General features: G+C 36.7%; 2 protein-coding genes across 2 annotated transcripts; one reads left to right on the top strand and one right to left on the bottom strand.

The window, feature by feature from the left end:
• Positions 1-2730: 2730 nt before the first annotated feature.
• Positions 2731-8389, top strand: LOC127628956 (transmembrane emp24 domain-containing protein 4-like). The gene is made up of 5 exons (XM_052105950.1): positions 2731-2899; positions 3465-3565; positions 3759-3884; positions 6048-6194; positions 6952-8389. The coding sequence occupies exons 1-5, from the start codon at positions 2755-2757 to the stop codon at positions 7099-7101; spliced, it is 669 nt and encodes a 222-aa protein (XP_051961910.1). The 5' UTR covers positions 2731-2754; the 3' UTR covers positions 7102-8389.
• Positions 8390-13705: 5316 nt separating this feature from the next.
• Positions 13706-20729, bottom strand: plpbp (pyridoxal phosphate binding protein). Its single transcript, XM_052105977.1, has 8 exons — positions 20646-20729; positions 19825-19932; positions 19679-19714; positions 19524-19599; positions 18046-18186; positions 17425-17567; positions 15248-15346; positions 13706-15006 (listed from the first exon to the last, which is right to left on the bottom strand). Exons 1-8 carry the CDS (start codon positions 20718-20720, stop codon positions 14851-14853), a joined length of 834 nt encoding a protein of 277 aa, XP_051961937.1. The 5' UTR covers positions 20721-20729; the 3' UTR covers positions 13706-14850.
• Positions 20730-22326: the final 1597 nt, after the last annotated feature.

The raw sequence follows: 22326 nt of genomic DNA, 5'->3' as shown, positions 1-22326 counted from the left end.
AAGAGCATGTTGTACCTGCAGGATTTTTCTTAAGAACAGTGGGCAGTTAGAGGTGATGCCAAGTATGGAGAAAGTGAAATCATATAGTTGGCACTTTAATGTATCCCTTTTGCAAAATCCTGAATTCCAACATATGTTAAAGGATAAAATCAATGTTTATATGGAGAACAACTGGTCCTCAGTATCCTCTGTGGGTGTGGCTTGGGAGGCACTTAAGGCAGTTCTTAGAGGTAGTATAATACATTATGCCTCATTCACCAAAAAATCAAAAGCACAAGAACTCGAGAAATTGGAAGGGAATAGTAAAAGTGCCGAGGCAGAACTGAAGCAGCGAATGTCATCTGATGTCCTCAGAGAATTCACCCGATTGAAATAAAGATATAATACTATTTTGTCGCGGAAAGTGGAGTGTTGGCTATTTAGGGCAAGACAGTCATACTTTGAGTCGGGGGACAAAGCAGGGAAGTTTTTGGCTATATATAAAGAAGAAAGAGGCTTTTTCTACCATTCCCTCAGTGAAATCTGCTTGTGGTGACATTTTTACCTCAGCCATATATGAATAATATATTCATATATGAATAATGCTTTTAAAGAATTCTATCTTGATCTCTATAGTTCCACATCTTCGTCTACCGATGAGGATATTGGAAAGTTTGTGGAACCATTAGAACTCCCTAAGGTGACAACTGAGCAAAAAAATTCTCTTGATTATAAGATAACCTTGGAGGAGCTTGGCGAGGTAATTAAGGCCTTGCCTACAGGCAAGCCTCTGGGGCCAGATGGCTTTACCGATGAGTTTTTTGGATCTTATGGTACAGAATTGGCTCCACTTTTGTTAGAAGTTTATACAGAATCATTAAAGAATGAAAAGATTCCACCAACCATGACACAAACCTGGATCAGTCTGATTCTTAAAAAGGACAAAGATCCAAGCGAGTGTAAGAGTTACCATCCAATTTCCCTGATCAACTAGATGGTAAAATATTGTCAAACATTGTCAAACAACCGATTAAGTAAAGTTATGAAATATCTTATACATATAGATCAGGTGGGGTTTATTCAGGGCCATTGCTCTTCTGATAACATTATGCGTTTCATCAACATCATGTGGTCAGTGGCGAATGATCAGACTCCGGTCGCTGCCATCTCACTTGACGCCGAAAAGGTGTTTGATATGGTATAGTGGGATTATGTTTTTAAGATTTTGGAAATGTACGGGTTCATGAATACTTTTATTGTTTGTATTAAGTTACTTTATAGACACCTGATAGTGGCAGTACAAAACAAATTATTAATTTCAAATTATTTTACTCTGGAAATCAACATTAAAAACCTCTGCTGGAGAAAACACATTTATGGACTTTTGATAGCAAGTCTTATAGTCTTTCAGGTTCCTGGGCACTACCATCTCACAGGATCTGAAGTGGGACACCCACATTGTGAAAAAGGCCCAGCAGAGGTTGTACTTCCTTCAATAGTTGAGTCATTGAGTCTGTCCTCTGCACTTCAATAACTGTCTGGTTTGGTACAGCTATGAAATCGCATATTCAGAAGACTACAAAGGACAGGTCGGACTGCTGAGCAGATTATTGGTTGCCCCCTGCCCTCCTTTCAAGAATTATACTCATCCAGAGTGAGGAAAAAGGCTGCAAAAATCACTCTGGACCCCACTCACCCAGCCCACTAACTTTTTTAACTGTTGCCTTCTGGCAGGTGCTACAAAGCACTGAGCACCAGAACTGTCAGGCACAGGAACAGTTTTTTTCACTCGGCTATCCATCTCATGAACGGTTAAAACGGTTAAAACGGTTAACGGTGTTTAACGGGTAAAACAAAAATTACCCATTGAGCAATAATTAATGTGCAACACACAGCTTAGTCTATTTATATTTATCCCTCATACCATATCTCTTCTGCCATACTTTCCCTTGCATCTTGCATTTGTACATACGTGTGTGTGTGTGTGTGTGTGTGTGTGTGTGTGTGTGTGTGTGTGTGTGTGTGTGTGTGTGTGTATATATATATATATATATATATATATATATATATATATATATATATATACAATAAGAATATTTATATATATATATATATATATATATATATATATATATATATATATATATATATATATATATATAAATATTCTTATTGTGTATTTCTATATATACTTTATTTATTATCGCTATCTTGTTGATGTGTTGTTTGTGCACTGGAAGCTTCTGTCACCAAGACAAATTCCTTGTATGTGTAAGCATACTTGGCAATAAAGCTGATTCAGATTGTGATTCTAGTTACTGAAATATACTATAGCCTATGTGACAGCTTTCTCATAAAACAATTAGCCTTGGTCTCTCCTATAGTTTTCAGTGCAAAGATGTTAAGGCAAAATTTAATTTACTATACGTTGTGAATAAATACAATGAGTAAGTAAATGTGTTTTCTGTTTCACATAATCACATATGCTGATGTAGCCTATAACAATTTAATTCTACAAATAAATATAAAGATATTACAAAAAAAAGACATCACTTCAGTAACATAATCTCTTTCTCTAGCACTGTGTATGCTTAGTACTCCGCTTTGGAAGATAACGTCCACATCTGTGGTATTAAATACGGTGGATAAAAATGTTATCACGACCTTGCAATGCTTCCCGAGAACAGGAGTTGACTTTTAATTTGAAAATCTGTGTTGAGATCGAGTTACTCTGAAATCGATTATCAGCCCTAGTTTGAGTGAGGGGACATTTGGATGAAAATGAAGACGGTGGTGGCTTGTATCGGGTTTTTGCTTTTATTTATGTGGCTTTCTCCAAGCCAAGCCCTTTATTTCCACATCAGAGAGACAGAAAAGAAATGCTTCATTGAAGAAATACCCGATGAAACCATGGTGATCGGTATGTTCATTGTGAAATCGGTTCTCTGTGTTCGGTTAGCTTTGTCGGCTAGCTGATTCAACGAGCTTGCCTTTTCATTAGAATATTTAAATGTATGTCCCATTTAACGCCTTGTATTAAAAATACATTTTATGAAATCATATTTGCAGAATAAATATCCTTATAAAGGAGGGCTGACGTCAATATAAGTATGATAAAGAATGTGGCAGGAGCAACATCCTATTTGAGCACCTGAGAGACAGGTGCACTAGTTCTACCCTGACAACACTCGCTGACCTGCAGCCTGTATTTATTGTTTGTTTTAGTATTCAGAAATAAAAATGATGCATGCAACTGTCACTCAATATTAATCTATATATGGTATGTACTGTGCAAATAACTGTTATTCTAACAACAATAATCAGATCCTCTAATTTTGTTTTATTTATTTTTGTCTTAAGTTTACATTTCTGTTATTTTACAAGGATGCATATGTAACACTCTTATCATTTTCCTGTTGTAAATGCTGGTACCCTGAACATACCTTGTTGGGTCTCAATTGTTTAAGTCCCCTGTATTCTTTTAGGAAAATACAGAACGCAGCTGTGGGACAAACAGACTGGCTCTTTTCTCCCATCCACCCCTGGTTTAGGCATGCATGTGGAAATCAAGGATCCTGATTCCAAGGTAGGCTCCTTTTTATCTTATTTTTTGACACTACCTGATCTGTGACTTTTTATTAAAGACATTCAGGATTTTACAGATTTCTCATCATGTATCCCATAGAAATATGTTTATATTTCTGTGGAGAAGTTTGATTTAAACTTCACTGCACTGCACATTTTGAAATGATTGCATGTTTTCTCGCTGTTTATTTTAGATCATTCTGTCTCGTCAGTACGGCTCAGATGGCCGATTTACCTTCACATCCCATATGCCAGGCGAGCACCAAATTTGCCTTCACTCCAACTCCAGCAAGATGGCGCTGTTTGCTGGTGGAAAACTGGTATTTTTATAAATTTTTGCCCATACTGATGGTTGATGTGAACATTAACTGAAGCTCCTGGCCCTTATCTGAATGATGGTATGCACTGCACTGCTGCCACACGATTGGCTGATTAGATAATCATATGGATGCTTGTTGGTGCCAGACGGGCGGGTTTGAGTATTTCTGTAACTGCTGATCTCCTGGGATTTTCACACACAACAGTCTCTAAAATGTACTCAATGGTGCCAAAAACAAAAAAGCATCCAGTGAGCGGCAGTTCTGAGAATGGAACTACCTTGTTGATGAGAGAGGTCATCAGAGAATGGCCAGATTGGTTTGAACTGACAAAGTCTATGGTAACTCGGATAATCACTCTGTACAATTGTAGTAATCTATACATATAGTATAAAGTATAGTAACCATTATTAATACCAGTGCAGGGTGTCCAAGTATATATGACACAATGTGTAATTACAGCATTATGGACATGACACTTGCAGTCAAAATGTAAAATGTAAGTTTTTATAGAAAGTGCTTCTTGCCAATATATCAAACCATTTGAAAGAATAATCATAAACCCTGTAGATAGCTTCCAAATTTCAATCTAGCCAAGTATATTATTATTTTATTTTTTCAATTTAGATCGGGAAATTAACTTGAGTTACGGACATGACAAACACTAACATGGAAAAGGAAAAAACATCCAAAACGCTTTAAAACCTGCAGACTTTGACCTCGGATATCAGTATGGTTGAGGCTGCATGGTTGATTGAAATAAGATTGATATTGTAATATGGTTTAGCGTGTTTTAATCTGCATTAACTGCTTCTATCAGAGTGAATCAGCAGCGATCTCTAGTGGAGCGGCACACGCTGAGCAGCGGCATTACCAGAAGATAAATGTTTATTATATTTCAGTTCAAATTATAAACTTTGTCAAAAAGATTGATAGCTTGAAACACGGCACAGATCAAAGCAATAGTCACCGATCTATCTGAATCACTGTGATAAATGAACAAGCTTTGAATGTTTGATTCTCCCACTGATGTTGCATATGATTTTCTATGAACCAGCCATAACTGTCAAGTCTGTAAGGGATTATTGTGGGCATTTAAAGAAAAGAAGGGAGACCATCTGTTCACCATACTTAATATGCGTAGAACACAGAGGCCAGTTATGGTCCGATTAAAGGTGCATCCATGCTGGATGAAGTCAAGCTATGATTGCATTACCTAGGTGTTGTTTTACTAAAGAGTTTACATGGCATTTAAAATAGACAAATTATTGTTTTAATGACTGAAATCAACATTTAAAGGGATAGCGATTTGATTTACTAAAGCAAGGGTCATTTTGATGAGCACAAATAATTTTTTCTAGAACTTAAAGGAATAGTTCACCCAAAATTAAAAATTCTCTCATCAGTTATTCACCTCATGACATCCCCGATGTGTATGACTTACTTTCTTTAGTAGAACACAAACTAAGATTTTTAGAAGAATTTATCAGCTCTGTAGGTCCAAACAATGCAAATGAATGGTGGGCAGAAATGTGAAGCTCCAAAAATCACAGATAATCGTAGTAAAAATAAATATTTTCAACTCCAGTGGTCTTCTAAAGTGATACAATTGCTTTGGGTGTGAAACAGGTCAATATTTAAGTCCTTTTCACTATAATCTTTTTCTATAGTAAAAATGTAAATGTTGATCTGTTTCTCACCCACACCTATCATATTGATTCTGATGACATGGATTTAACCACTGGAGTCATATGGATTACTTTTATGCTGCATTTATAGACTTTTTGGAGCTTCAAAGTTCTGGCCAGCAGTCACTTGCATTGTATAGACCTACAGAGCTGAGATATTCTTCTAAAAATCTTAATTTGTGTTCTGCTGAATAAAGAAAGTCACACATCTGGGATAGCATGAGAATGTGTAAATGATAAGAATTAAAAGTTTTGGGTGGAGTAACCCTTTAAAGTATATGTAAGCGTACTGAATGAGAGGGGCAAAAGAAGTTGCAAAACAGATTTTACAAAAATTTACAACTGTACAAACTGGTTATGTGCGAGTTGGATCTTAAACATCATGTATACGTTTAGTTGTTTTACCTGTTTTTATATTTCACCCTGAAAAGAGCACGTTAAAAAGAAACAAGCAAACAAATCCTTTATCATGTTATAGAGGGTGCACCTGGACATTCAGGTTGGTGAGCACACCAACAACTACCCAGAGATCGCCGCCAAAGACAAGCTGACTGAGCTCCAGCTGAGAGCTAGACAGCTTCTGGACCAGGTGGAACAAATCCAGAAAGAGCAGAACTATCAGAGGGTGAGTGTGAATTAGACAGAAATAGCCTTTCCATTATATTCAGATTAGTGATCGAGCAGTTTGCTCATATATTTAGTTACATCCTTGTTTGTGGTCCATTTTCCAGGAAGAAAAATATTGTAAATGTTAAAACCATATTTCTGCTGCAAGTAAACTATTATATTGTTGGCTTTAATAGTTATAGACATAGACTAAAAGCCACAAAACTTCAATACTGGTTTCATGAAAGTCTTTATACGTGCACTTGGTACGTTTTTTGTTTACATTGTCTTTGACTTACACTGACACTTAGTGGTGTGGATGCTGCATAATTTAAACTTAACAGTTTGTCATAGAAATTCACTTTTCACATTCACAAAGTGGTTAGTGAGATTAAGCGAGTAGTATTCGTTCGGTCATGTGATTCTAACATGGCAGGCCCCATGAGGGGACCCTCTCCATGTATAATAAAACAGGTTTTATAAGGTTACTGATATGACTGGAGTCTTCATCTCATGTGAGTGGTCATGATTTTATACATAGGTTTCAAAATTACAATTAATTTCTTTAGAAGTAAAACTTTTTAAATGAGGAAAAAATTACTGTGTGCGCCTTTAAGCCATTTTATCTTCAATTGGTGTAGACCAACATGATTAACATTATTTTGGGCTCCAGTCCCATATGTATTTAGTAGCATTTTAAAATAAACATTGATCTCTTGCACTTGTTATTGGCCAAATGGGTTGTTCTGCTCTAACAGATAGTTGTCTTTATACAGTACCGCGAGGAGCGTTTCCGAATGACCAGCGAGAGCACGAACCAGCGTGTCCTCTGGTGGTCTATCGCTCAGACCATCATCCTCATCATCACTGGTATCTGGCAGATGAAACATCTCAAGAGCTTCTTTGAAGCCAAAAAGCTGGTTTGAAGAACAGACAGACTTACAAGAGACACTTGCTCTAATTATTTTCATTGATGTTCTCAAGCATGGAAATAGTCAATGTTTCATTGCAACGTTTTCTTTTTTATTCAGTTTGGTCCAACTTTAGCTTAAGCAGGTATTTTAAGAGGGTTCATAACACAAAGGACTTTCAAATGCAAGAAGTTTGCCTCAGTCACCATTCATTTTCATTGTTTGTAAAAATGATGCAGATGAAACGACGTGAGGGTGAGTGAATGATGACAGAACTGTAATTTTTGGGTGAACGTTTCGTTCACACCCTTTGTTACGTGACTATATTTTGCTGTATACAAAGTATTAACTCTTGAAAATCTGATGCCCATTTATCATGAATTAATCAGAATCATAATTGCTCAGCCTCTAGAATGTTGCATCAAGTCTTCATATTTAGAAAAAGTGTGATTTTGAGAATTAACAGAATGTTATGCCTTTTAAAGTGATGATCGTTATGGATTCATGGGAATTACTGTTTGTCTTTAAAATTTTATTACTGATAAATGTGAAAAATCAAGCCAGCTAATCATTTCAAAATTTCTGCCCTTTTTAAATATGTACTGTATATATTGAGGTATATTGAAGTTTTCAAAAATCTGTGGCTTTTTCACACCCTCTGCTATTCTGTCTTTAATACATTTATATACTTTGAAATAGGCTTGATATTCTATATAGTCTTAAACCCTAATCTTAATCGGTTCTATCTGGATTAGTATGTAGCTGCTTTTACCAAGTATTTTTGGAATTGTTTTAACTTGACTGGGTTTACAAAAACATTTTTTTTTTTATTCTTCTAAAAGTTCAGTTTCTTGTGTTGTTATTTATTCACTGGATGGACTGACCTTTAAATATAATTTCAATATTTTCAATAAGCAGAAAATTGTGTTGAAAAATAAACAGAAGTTTTCAGGGTTTTTCTTCAATCCTGAGACTATCTGTTGTTTATAGTCTTTAGAAATGTTTGTACAGACTACTTTTAATCAGACAGCATTCTTTTAATGACACCATCCTTGTGACGTTATTAGCTGAAGGTTATTTATATGATAATGCAGCTCTGTGTTCTCAACAGTGTCATTTTATCTTTGTAATAAACAGTATTTATAAGTGCACAAAATGCATGCAAATACTTCAACTGTAGACACGGTACACAGTTCTATTGATATTATATTACTGATCACTGTTTTTGTTTCTGTATCTATGTTGTATTTGGGTTCTGAAAAGTTTGTAGAATGTGCATTTGAATTAAATTCCTTTTATTTAATTCCCAAAAATTATCTTTCCTTATTTCACCATAATTGAAGCTGTTGAATTATGGAGTGAAACAAAACAATAGACCACTGAACCTATATGCAGTGCATTCAGAAAGTAATTTTTTTCACATTTTATTATGTTGCAGCCTTATGCTAAAATGCTTTAAATTATTTTGTTTTTCTCATCAATCTACACTCCATACCCCATAATGACAAAGCAAAAAAAAACATATTTTTGATAACTTTGCAAATTTATTAAAAGAAAAATGAAATATCACATTGACATAAATATTCAGAAGCTTTGTCTTATTTCTATACGTTCATCGTTTTATCCTTTGCCATTTAACGTGTGCTTCGTTCAAACCCTCGCTGCACAAGAACAACCATAAAAACAACAATCAATTGCGGTAAGTCGTGGCATATGCTCATGTTACTGCTTCCTGCATTGCATGCCTCATGTTTACTATAACTTCTTACGTCAACTGTGAGGGATTTGCATGTGATAAATGTAAGGTATTAGTTAGGCTGACAGAGAAGTTTAATGAGTTAAGAGACATTCATCCGAATGCTAGTGGAGTTCAGTGACAAAGAGAATCCAGTTGGAACGGTTTAGGATGCAGGTAGAACAGCGATCAACAAACATACTCTGGTTTTGGATGTAGAGCCCTTGCAGCAGGGCATTTGGGTGACATATCGACAGCATACTCTCTCAGCAAAGCGATACCACTCTCAGATTCCTGTTAGGGTTTCGAATAAATGTTCCCCCCTCAGTGATACACCCACAGACAATCATGTTGAAAGAGCCCTTGTTATAGGAGATTCCATTGTAAGGAACGTGGAAATAGAGACTCCAGCCACTATCGTTAAATGCATTTCAGAGGCTTGGCAGTCAAATTTACAAGTGCTAGATAATGCTAAATGTAGATTTTCTAAAAATGTTATTCATGTGGGCACTAATGATGTCCAGCTTCACCAGTCGTTGATCAATAGAGATAATTTTAAAGAGGTGTGTGAATTTGCAAAAGTAATATCAGACAATGTAATATGCTCTGGCCCCCTCCCTTCTCGTCGTGGTGATGAGGTGTATAGTAGATTAGTGTCACTGACTGGAACTCACTGCAGAACTATTGTCTGAGTGGTGTCCAGAGAATTGCATAGGATACATAGACAATTGGAAGTGTTTTTGGGGTAGACCTGACCTGCTAAAGAGAGACGGACTCCATCCCTCCAGTGAAGGTGCCGCTCTCCTCTCTAGTATTTTGGCTTATAGTCTTAATAATGATGGTATTTGACGAACTGGGGCCAAGGTCAAGAAGCAGACAAACTGGCTTATCCAAATGTCTGCTAGCTGCCTTGAGACGTCACACAGGTCACATAAACTACAACACATAGAGACTGTGTCTGTTCCCCGAACGTCCAACACAACCCCCTCACTAAATAATTTAGATAAAAATTTGATTAAGGTAAAATTTGAAAATAACAAAAAATTTAAGGTAAACATCATATAAAAGGTAGGGCTACTAAACAATAGATCTCAACCAAAGCAGTAAATGTAAATTAAATGATTACAGATCATAGTTTGGATGCACTCTGGTTGACTGAAACCTGGCTTAAACCGGATTAATATATTTGTTTAAATTAGTCTACTCCCCCAGGTTATTGTTATAAACATGAGCCTTGTCTGAAGGGCCGAGGAGGTGTTGCTGCAATTTACAGTTTTGTTGTTTTTGGTGTTACTCAGAAGACAGGATATACGTTTAAGTCTTTTGAACTAATAATGCTTAATGTGACACCGTTAGACACAAATAAAAAAAATCTCCGTCATATATTGCCCTTGCTACAGTATATAGATCACCCGGGCCATATTCTGATTTCCTTGGTGAATTTGCTAATTTTATATCAGATCTAGTAGTTACTGTTGACAGATCTTTAATTGTTGGTGAATTCAACGTTCACATAATGAAAATGAAACATTGGGATTAGCATTTATTGATATTCTCAACTCTCTTGGAGTCAGACAAAATGTGACAGGACCAACTCATCGCCATAATCATCCGCTAGATTTAATTCTGTGATGTGGATTTGATTTTGAAACTATATCAATTCTGCTACAGAGCGATGACATCTCGGATCATTACCTCGTCTCTTGTATGCTGCAATCAGCTAATGTCACTCAATCTACACCACGCTATCGTTCAGGTAGAACTAAAGATAGCTTCACTAATAATCTTGCAAATTTATCTCATATATTCACTAAGCCAAAAATTCTAGGAAAACGATGTAATAACAGAAAATATAAATACAGTCTTCTCTAGTACTCTTGATATTGTCGCCCCACTTCGATTATAGAAAATTAAAGAAAAAAGTCCTGCATCATGGCACAATGATCACATCAATACTCTCATGAGTGCAGCTCAACCAATGGAGTGCAAGTGGAAGATTCCCAATTAGAAGTATTTCGCAGTGCATGGAAGGATAGTGTCTGTAGCTACAGAGAGGCACTAAAAGCTGGCAGGTCAGCATATTTTAGCAAACTCATAAAAAATAACCACAACAATCCTAGGTGTTTATTCAGTACTGTGGCTAAACTGGTTAGGAATAAAGCCTCGACTGAACAAGATATTCTGTTGCAGCACAATAGTAATGTCTTCTTGAATTGATATCATCAGAAATAAAATTGGAATCATGTAATTGTCTGCTCAGTACCTCAGAAAACACTGACGATATCCAACTTTATATTTCTTTGAAACCCGACAAAATTTCACAATTCTCCAAATTAGCAGTGTATCAATGAAATCAAAGTTCGGATGGCCAGAAAGTTCCTTCTACTCAATTCCGACAAAATAGAGGCACTAATTATTGGACCAAAAACCTCTTGACTCTCGATGGATGTAAGGTTGCATCATCTTCTACAGCGAATAACTTAGGTGTTATGTTTGATATCGATCTGTCCTTCGAAAATCAAATGTCCAATGTTTGTAGAACAGCATTCTTCCACCTCAGAAATATTGCTAAGTTATGACCCATGCTCTCTGTTGCTGATGCCCAAAAACTCATTCATGACCTCAAGACTAGATTATTGTAATGCATTACTGGGAGGATGTCCAGCAAGTTCAATAAATAAACTTCAATTGGTTCAAAATGCAGCTGCCAGAATGCTGACTAGAACCAAGAAATATGATCACATTAGCCCCATTTTATTTTCATTACATTGGCTACCTGTTACATTTTTTTTATTTTGTTAACTACATACAAAGCTTTGAAAGATCTGCAGTACTTAAGTGACCTTCTACCACACTATATTCCATCACGTTCATTCATTACGATCACAAAATTCTAGCCTGTTAATAATTCCTATAATATCAAAATCCACAAAAGGAGGTAGATCCTTTTCAGCTCCTAAACTATGGAACAGTCTCCCTAACACTGTTCGGGACTCAGACACACTCACTCAGTTTTATTCTAGACTAAAGACTCATCTATTTAGCCTGGCATACACCTAATTTATCAATTAGGCTGCTTTAGTTTAGTCTGCCGGAACCAGAAACAGTGATCATGATCTATATCTCTGCAAAAAATGTTATGGCATCTACGCTAATATTATTATATTTGTTTCCCTGTCTCAACCTCGGAGCTGGCCAAATTCAGCTCTGTTCCTGCTTGATGTCAGACTCCACTGCTACGTGTCTCTAAGTGATGATGACTAAATGCAGCCAGTGCCATTCAGACATCACTTCAGTCTATTATGATGGACTCCAACCATAAGACATGGGATATTTCATAAGCCACTGCCTGGACCTTGGACTTGGGTATAGACCTCACTGAAATGACCTGCCGGTTGAACTGCGATGCACCTCACTGATCTCTGCCTGCATCACCTTATTCTAATGATGGACTACACTCCTGAAATGGAATACATAGACTATCAAATAATTGCTAACAAAATCCTTCATCAGCCAACTAACAAAGGACAATGTATCTTGTGAACTTCTGCAGTTAAGGTTCATTTCTGCACATAAATAACTAATATTGGCATTATATTCATGATGTTAGTCAGAGGGCAACTGGCCCCCACAGGGAATCTGGTTTCTCCCAAAGTTATTTTTCTCCCTAACCAACATCTTATGGAGTTTTGTGTTCCTTGCCACAGTTGCCTGGGGTTCTAAATAAAATTATTATTTAATTATTTATTTACACATAATTTATAATCATATATAAACTACACAATGATGATTCTAAGACTTTATAGATATTACAGTTTCATTTTCTGTTAATGCATGATTTTCTGTAAAGCTGCTTTGAAATGACACGTGTTATGAAAAGCGCTATACAAATAAAAATGACTTGACCCTTTGCTATGACACTTTAAATTTAGCTCAGGTGCATCCCATTTCTCTTTCTTTATAAGGTCTTACAGCTGTAAATGCATATCAGATAAAAAAAACAAGCCTTGAGGTCAAAGGAACTGTCTGCAGAGCTCAGAGATAGGATTGTGTCATGGCACAGATCGGAGGAAGGCCACAAATAAAAATAAGGGGAGAAGGGCTCGATGGTCAATCTGGTTGAGCTCCAGAGATCATGTGTGGAGATGGGAGAAACTTGCAGAAGGACAATCATCAATGCAACACTCCACCGATCAGGGCTTATGGCAGAGTGGCAAGATGGAAGCCTCTCCTCAGAGCAAGACACAAAAAAGCACCTAAAGGACTCTCAGAATGAGAAATAAGATTCTCTGGTCTGATGAAACAAATATTGAACTGTTTGGCCTCAATTCCATGTATCATGTCTGGAGGAAACCAGGCACCGCTAATCACCTGTGCAATACCATCCCAACGGTGAAGAGTGGTGGTAGCATCATGCTGTGGGAGTGTTTTTCAGCAGCAGGTACTGGTCAGGGTTGAAGGAAAGCTGAACGCAGCAAAATACAGAGATCTATTTAATGAAAACCTAGTCAATTCAAACATCTCTGGAGACCTGAAAATGACTGTCCACCGAAGGTCCCCATCCAACCTGACAGAGCTTGAGAGGATCTGCAGAGATGAAGGCAGAAAATACCCAAATCTAAGTGTGCAAAGCTTGTCACTTCTTACCCAAAATGACTTGAGGTTGTAACTGCCAATAGTGCTTCAAACAAGTATCTGAGTTAAGGGTCTGAATGCTTATATCAATGTGATATTCAAGATTTTTCTTTTAATGAATTTGCAAAGTTATCAAAAATCTGGTTTTGCTTTGTCATTATGGGTACGGAATGCAGATTGATGTGATTTTGTTTTATTATTTAAAGCATTTTAACATAAGGCTGCAACATAAAACATTAAGGGGTCAGAATACTTTCTGAATGCACTGTATGCCACACAGCCATTAAATGTTTTCTTATTTTATTGCTCAACTCACCTAATCAATTAAATATTTACGTACAACTATTTTTTGACAAGATACAACCAAGTTATTATTTGACACTGTACATAATGGGGAAAAAGAATGGGGAAAAAAGTGTTCATTTTGGATGTTTTAAACGATTTATCACAAATAATACATTGATCAAATATAATCAGTTAGTGTGAAACAGCACTGTAATAATGATACAATTAAAGATAGAATAATTATGCAATTACTCCTGAACAAGCATCTCACAATCCCTCTCCTTGCATAGTAGAAGGCCTCAGACCCTCAGTTTTCCTAGACTCAGAAAAAATGTCTGTCTATGTAGTTTTATCACTTATTTGGGTCATTGTAGATATTCTGTGCCATATTAAAACCAATGTGGTTGTTGATCAGTACTCTGTTTCAATACCAGTATTAAGGGTGACATGGATAATACTATATGAATTACAGGATAACATCACACATAGTTCAGTGCAGATATGTCTCATCTTTCACAGCAAAAAGTGGATACTTAAACAATACTATACATATACTATTTATATCATTTACAATTATAATGCCACTGAAACTTTCTGAGTCACCATACACAAACAAAACAATTCACAGACACTAAAATATGCCTATACACTACTAGGAACACAAGTAAAACATTTGTTAATTTAATTAGATGTAAAACAACATTTAAAACTAGCTATTATTTCAAACATTTAACCTGTTTAACTCAAATTACATTTATTGAACACAAACCAAACTACAACTGCCACAAACTGAGCTTGAACTGACCCTGTATCTGTTTAAAAACAAAATGTGAAAGCATGGTTGAGGTTTTACCAGATATCTTCAGGTTGTGGAGGACACTTTTGGAGATCTTTCCATAATAAAAACACCTTTAGGAAGTACATATAGTAATTCAGTTATTAAATTTGACTTTCCAAAAATCTTTCTCATTTTTTACAGGTCAGCAGCAATAATATTAAGACATATCAAAGGCTCTCGACTGGTGAATGGTGAGCCCAGTCATTGGAAGAACTGCCTAAAAGGTCCACAATAAAAGCCCACTTGTAGTTCAGTAACCTTCTTCCATTATTCATTGCTCTGTTACAGTGAGTCGGTCCATTCTTCTTGCTGCTTCCTCACATACGACCTTTTGCTTTTTCTCTGGACTGGGACTCGGAGTGTTTGGGTATTCTCGTGTCCCGAAAATAGTGCTACCGACACGTACGTTGGTGGAGCCTACCTCAATCTAATAGGAGAAAAATGTTAAACACAATATACATTTAGCGTTTTGAATTATGAAATCAAAGTTATACATTTTTTTTATGAATATATCAAAAGTCAATTTAAAATACAAATTTTTGGTTTTCAACATCTTTAATTTACCAGAACAAAATGACCGGTGTTCACATATTAACAATGACACAGAGTTCAATTTCTAAATTTGACAATGTCAGTCTGCCATTAAAGCAAAAAAGAGGTTTACCTACCGCATGTTCAAAGTCAGTGGACATGCCCATACTAAGCTCAACCTGGTCAGCTGGGACCTTCAGACTCTCACAAACTTCATCACGACGTTTCAGCAGCATCTACACACAATGCACATGTTCATATATCTACTGCTGATTGCTCAAGGCAGAGTATGTGTGATGCAAATTGCATCATCAGTACGGCACTTAGATTTTCTCGACTCACAAACGTGGCCCTCAGTTGTGCATGTCATCTGTGCATGCCCTGTCCATCGACTGTACTAAAAGAGTGTCACAAACAGTAGTATGAATGAGTCCCTATTTGTTCACGGTCAGAAAAATATACTCAGAAAGGCAATGTGATTGCCTCCAGGCCCAAGTATACTTTGTTTTTGTGGGTCCCGGATCGGCTCGTGCCTGGCCGATCGCGTTGCCTTTCTGACTATACTTTTCTCACCATGAATGAATAAGAATGAGTTTGACGCATACGCACAACAACTGCTTTGTGACACTCTTTTAGTGCGGTCAATGGCCAGCACTGTTCTAGGTGGCGAGCGGTCAAGCTATTACAAAATTTGCTTCACACATACTGTGCATGGAGATGCAGTATCTTTTGGCCTTTAAGACATAAACTCAGCAAAAAAAGAAACATCCCCTTTTCAGGACACTGTATATGAAAGATAATTTTGTAAAATACAAATAACTTTACAGATCTTTATTGTAAAGGGTTTAAACAATGTTTTCCATACTTGTTCAATTAACCATAAACAATTAATGAACATGCACTTGTGAAACAGTCGTTAAGACACTAACAGCTTACAGATGGTAGGCAATTAAGGTCACTGTTAAAAAAAAACTTAGGACACTAAAAATACTTTCTACTGACTTTGAAAAACACCAAAAAAAGATGCCCAGGGTCCCTGCTCCTCTGCGTGAACGTGCCTTAGCATTGCTGCATGGAGGCATAAGGACTAAATTGCAATGTCTGTACTGTGAGACGCCTAACACAGCGCTACAGGGAGACAAGAAGGATAGCTGATCACAGTGGCAGACCACGTGCAACAACACCTGCACAGGATCGATACATCCGAATATCACACCTGCGGGACAGGTACAGGATGGCGGCAACAACAACTGCCTTAGTTAAACCAGGAATGCACAATCCCTCCATCAGTGCTCAGACTGTCCACCATAGGCAGAGAGTGGTTTTAAGGCAGGTCCTTACCAGACTTCACAGACAACAACGTTGCCTGTGGGCACAAACCCACCTTCACTGGACCAGACAGGACTGGCAAAAAGTATATCGTCGAAGAAATGAGCGTTACACCGAGGCCTGTACTCTGGAGCGGGATCGCTTTGGAGGTGGAGGTTCAATCATGGTTTGGTGCTGTGTGTCTCAGCATCATCGGACTGAACATGTTGTCATTGCAGGCAATCTTAATGCTGTGCATTACAGGGAAGACATCCTTCCTCATGTGGTCCCACACCCACCCTTCCTGCCACCAGCCATACCGCTCGTTCTGTGCATGAATTCCTGCAAGACAGGAATGTCAGTGTGCTAGTGGAGTGGCTAGTGAAGAGCCCGGATCTCAATCCCATTGAGCACGTCTGGGAACTGTTGGATCGGAGGGTGAGGGCTCTCAGACATTTCCCCCAGAAATGTCTGGGAACTTGCAAGTGCCTTGGTGGAAGAGTTGGGTAACACCTCACAGCAAGAACTGGAAAATCTGGTGCAGTACTTAACAGTGTGATTTTAATTAAATGTTTAGTTTTTGTTGTTCTTGACTGCAAGAACCAAAAGGGTATTAAAAGAGACATTATTCAATGACAAATGGATTGGGTAGGTATAGTCTTTGGACACACATTAAATGGAACGATTCAAACCAAGCCTTGACTCTCAACATGTATTGAAAGGATCTCGTCGGTGCTGAACTTCTTCCAAAATACATCTTAATCACTGGTGAGTGAAATCTGAAAATGTATCAGCCAGTGGCTAATCACAGACATTTTAGTCACATCACGTGAAATTTGGTTGCATATACCTGTGATTTACTCGCATTATAGACCGTTGCACCATAGAGTAAAAGATCGATTTTGGGATTGCGATGGATTGGGAATTTCTTTTTTTATATTTTTACCCAGCACTAGTGATAATGTTAACATGTGAGGCTGGGGGTGATCCAGTTCATCTGACGCACCTGGAAGTCGGGGTTGGGGCCTTCACTGAGGTCATAACCGTACCGACCAATCGTCATTAGTCCAGCGAAGTCAAGAGCAGGACACTGAGATATGATGTGTTTCACTGTGTTTACAGTCTCATCAGGTGGCAAGCCATGTTTACCTGATGAAAGATGTATAAGTCAGGCAATCTTACTGAAGTTTCATGAAAACAGTCATTTGATACACTGAGAAAATAACTCACATGTTTTGTAACACATTGACATACTGCGAGATTGAAACAATCTTTTTGTCCAAAAGCGAAAACCAAACAACATCTGTGCCTTTGATATGGACTCTTTTTGGGAAAACATTGTGCAACAAGCCTGTGATGCTCCCAACAGTGATTTTCCGAGAACGTTTAAAGCATCTCAAGTGGGCTCATAACGTGAGCTTATGTAATAATGTAATTATCGTACATAATAATGAATTTTGCATTCATGCAATTTGATCGGCTGAAAATAGCAATACAAGAACTCGTATTTAATAAAACTGTAAAATACTGTTAAGTTTTTATGAACAGTGGAATCTGTGGAATATTCAGTTTGCTTCACAATGGCAAAAGTATTCGTTTACGCTAATGTTAAGCATAGGACACTCACTTCCCTCTCCGCTGGTGTTGATCTGAACCATAATCTTTAACCGGTGCGTGTTGAGGGGTCTCAACTTTTGCCAGGAGCTGTTTACTTTTTCAGCCAGTTTCACAGAGTCAATTGTCTCCACCATAAACAGATTTGGAACACCTGTGATGGAATAAAATAAATGTGTCAAAGCGAACCCAAATTAATTCTCCATTGCAAAATAATTCTAAACATGTCCGACACTACTGGAACTGACTGAAAGTACTTAAATATAGGTTCTGAATATAAATACTAATACACTTGTATATTATTACAACCCCAATTCCGAAAAAGATGGGACAGTAACAAAAATACTAATAAAAACAAAAGGAGTGATTTATAAATTATATTAAGGCTTTACTATATTGAAAGCACTACAACTACACGTTATATGATGTTTTACCTTGAGTATATATATCATTGTGTCTTTAATATACAGTAATTTAAAATCAGATGACTGCAACACGCTCCAAAAAAGTTGGGACAGTCGAGTGTTTACCACTGTGAAACATTACCCTTTCTTCTAATAGCACCTGGACTCTCTACTTATTTGGCCAGTATTTGGTATGTTGTCCTGCTGAAAATTCCAGTAGTTCCCTGGAAAAGACTGTATATGCTGCGCCAAAATTTGTACATATCTGTCTGCATTAATGGTGCCCTCACAGATGTGTGAGTTACCCATACTATGGGCACTGACACACCTGACCCATACAGACACTGGCTTTTGGGGCTGATGCTGATAACAGCTTGGATGTTCCTTTTTCTCTTTGGCCTGGAGAAAACGACGGCTGTGTTTTTCAAAAACTATTTTGAATGTGGAATCATCGGACCAAAAAGCACAGTGACGTGCTTCATGTGCATTCTTAAGTGGTTTTCGTCTTGCCCTTTACGCACTGAGATTTGACCAGATTCCTAGAATATTTTAACTATATTGTGCACTGTAGAGGGCGAAATGGCCAAAATCCTTCCAGTTTGTCTTTGGGGAACATTGTTCTCAAAGTGCTGGATCATTTGCTGAAGAATCTCTTGGCAAATTGACAAGTCTCGAATGATCCTTGCTATTGAAGGACTAGGCTGTTTTTGGAGGCTCCTTATATACTATGACAAGATTGGCTCACCTGTTTAACATCGCCTTGACATTTTCTCTCGTAAAATTGTTATTAATCTTAAATTGCCCCCATCTCAACTTTTTTGGGAGCGTGATGCAATCATCTGAATTGAAATTACTGTACATTAAAAAAACAATTAAATTCACGAGGTGAAACATTATATAATATGTAGTTGTAGTGCTTTCAATATAGCAGAGGGTGAATATAATTTACAAAGCACTCCTTTTTCCATTTTTTCAAACTGTCCCAACTTTTTTGGAATTGGGGTTGTAATACTAAAGTCAAGCTTCACTGAATGAAGTAAATTTAGAAGTAAATCAAGGTTGACACTTGTTATTTTTCTTTGCTCACCCAGGAGTTTGTTGACATTATTCTTTTGCAAGTGACCAATGAAATGCCATTTTACATCAGGACATGATGACACAATCTGAAAAGAAAAAGGATGAAAGGCAGTTTTATATCAATCAAGACATGAGCAAGAACAAAATACAATTTCTTTGAAATACCTGGGGATGGGAGGCTTTATCCACAAGTTCATTCACCTGTAAACAATTGGATATGCAACATCAATTCAATTTATCATTCAATTAATCATAAAGTAGGTTATAACAACAAATTGTGTTCAAATGTGAATACTTAGTTATTTACTCACATAATTCTCCCCAAAGTTTTGTTGTCCATGTTTGTAAGCCTCCAGCACCATCTCTGGAGGTTTTGTTTTACTGACCGCCACCAGCCGAGGGGTTATACATGGCAACGTCTGGAATAGATTAGTGAGGGACAAGACTGGTTTATAATACAGTAGTACACTTTATTTACTGCTGTTTTGCAACCCCAGAAAACAGTTTAATACTATGAAGCAGCAATATACTATATTAAAATTACATCATATACAGAAAATAACACAATAAAATAAATAAATCTGATATGTGCAATACAGAAGAAAATTATTCTGGACATGATTCACAATTGTCAATTTATTGTATCACATATTGTATTTACACAGAATACTGTAAATACACTTCACTGATAAGTTGAAGACATACTTGTATGCCACACAGTAGAAAACGCAGGGCAATAGATGTATGATACATGTCATGAAATTATTATTTGCTGAGTGACTCTATCTTTATTTCACGCGACATACATTGGTTCAGACACTGCGCTACTTCTAGTGTAAAAGTAACATACTGTACAACTTAATATAGACAACCAAAAGCTAATTCCCCTTCGATATAATTATGAAACTGTTATTTGACCAAAAAGTTTACTAATTATTAGCTATGTACTCTGCTGTCATCCATCACGAGCTTGCTGTTATGAGCATGCACATGTGTAAAGGTTGAAATGATTATTATATAACCCTACTGTGAAAAACACCGCGTGCTTGGAGATGATAGTTTATTTAAGGGCATTTTACAAACATGCTTCTTTTCAATGACGTGCTCAAAAAAATACCGACGAAAAACTTACCTTCGGGCGACGGGTAACCGCATGATTTACCCGGTCAACCACCGCCTGCAATTTCTTCCCAACCTCCTCCGACATCACTACTCTCTCCACATAGCATCAGCGCGTGCTCTTAACCAGGGGTTCAGGAATTGGCTGGTTAGCAGGTCCCGTTAGCACCTGTTGGTAGATGCTGGAACTACATCACCCGATGTCAAAAAGCATGTTTCTCCATAGACTGCCTTTCAAAATTACCCGTGTTTTCTGACTAAATAAAAAAAAATCCAAGAACCGTTTGAATTTAAATAATTTTATTACATTATAGCACATCGTCATCCGGTGACGGGTTGTTTGTGAATGGCTTTTAAAAGCGTGAAATTGATTTATATTTTCCCCCTGATCAGTCACGTGACAAAGATGACCGCCTCCCTTTCGTTTCGTTAGCCTCCGCTAGCTGTGCACAGTCAAGTTTGAAATATGTAATATCTGACTTTGACTTTAAACTTATAAAATATGGGGTCTTTTTTCTCAGTGGTGATGTTGAAGTTTTGGTTAATAATATTTTGGTTTTGGCAAATTACTTTATATATAAATCTAGATTTTTAAAGAAACCTCCCATCCTCATGCATTTCTAGAAGGAATTGGCGATCTTCCTCAAAACTAAATCCTTAAAAGGTATGCATAATAAAAAAAGCCCTTTTAAAGACATACTTTGATGATTAACCGCCTTGTACAAAATTATTTTGGTCTTAGTGTTTTTTTTATTTTTATTATTGTTTATTAATTATCTCTCTGTTAACGCTTTGTTATTTACCTCTGTTTATAATGTTTTTTTTTTGTTTTTTTTTGTGTGTGTGTGCTGCTATTTAGTTTTGACGGAATGTATTAAAAGTTTTACGTTAACTGTGGCTTCGTTGTATTTTCACTCAAGCAATAATAATAATAAAAGCTGAGCACAGTCATAGAGATCAATGGGGATACTAACGTTTAACTCTCTCCAGGTATTTTATAGCTCCATATCTTAAACCAATATCAGGGACGACCCAGTCGTGTGATCTCGTCGACATATCCTGTCAGCTTTCTGACTAAATAAAAGACCTACACAGTAAACACACATTTTATAGGACATAACCTGCAATTATTACCGATCTTTATTTTTTTATTTCTTCATCTCTATGGACCTTACTAACGATCTGTAAATAAATAAATAAAATATAAATAATAATAATAATAATAAAAAAAAAAAAAAAACACTGCACTCACAATAGACCATTTGAGAAGGTACTTAAAACAAAAATAAATAAATAAACTATAAACAAAAAATGAATAACATTTTTACTGGCCAATGAAAATATATTGTAGAGTACAACAAGGCTTAAGGCCCCCTGCTGTAAAAGGCACATTTGATTTGATTTTCTACCAAAACTCTATTAGCAAAAAAACTACCACTACACTTTCCGTAACACCTGATTTGACCATGAGTGCAATGTCTAAAGGTTGGTTTTGAGGTAATTTGATCTAATCTTTAATAATATTTCAAAGGTTGCAAATGTATTTAGCTGACAATCCCCAAAATGATCACATTTATTTTGAAACAAAAATACTTATTAATCATTTTCAGATTAGTTCAAAGTGATTACATCAAAAGTTTTTCAATAAAGGTCCAATAAGTGAATCAATTTCAATTTGGGACAAATACATTTAC

The sequence above is a fragment of the Xyrauchen texanus genome, chromosome 35, assembly GCF_025860055.1.
Source record: "Xyrauchen texanus isolate HMW12.3.18 chromosome 35, RBS_HiC_50CHRs, whole genome shotgun sequence".
Lineage (NCBI taxonomy): Eukaryota > Metazoa > Chordata > Actinopteri > Cypriniformes > Catostomidae > Xyrauchen > Xyrauchen texanus.
The sequence above is the reverse complement of the archived record's forward strand: the minus strand, read 5'-3'. Positions and strand labels throughout refer to the sequence as shown.

Coding starts and splice junctions, on each gene's coding strand:
- LOC127628956 (XM_052105950.1), top strand. CDS start 2,755: ATGAAAATGAAGACGGTGGTGGCTTGTATCGGGTTTTTGCTTTTATTT. Junction 2,900..3,464: donor CGATGAAACCATGGTGATCG/GTATGTTCATTG, acceptor GTATTCTTTTAG/GAAAATACAGAACGCAGCTG. Junction 3,566..3,758: donor TCAAGGATCCTGATTCCAAG/GTAGGCTCCTTT, acceptor TGTTTATTTTAG/ATCATTCTGTCTCGTCAGTA.
- plpbp (XM_052105977.1), bottom strand. CDS start 20,720: ATGTCGGAGGAGGTTGGGAAGAAATTGCAGGCGGTGGTTGACCGGGTA. Junction 17,568..18,045: donor CAACACCAGCGGAGAGGGAA/GTGAGTGTCCTA, acceptor ATCTTTCATCAG/GTAAACATGGCTTGCCACCT. Junction 15,007..15,247: donor CCACTGACTTTGAACATGCG/GTAGGTAAACCT, acceptor TTCTCCTATTAG/ATTGAGGTAGGCTCCACCAA.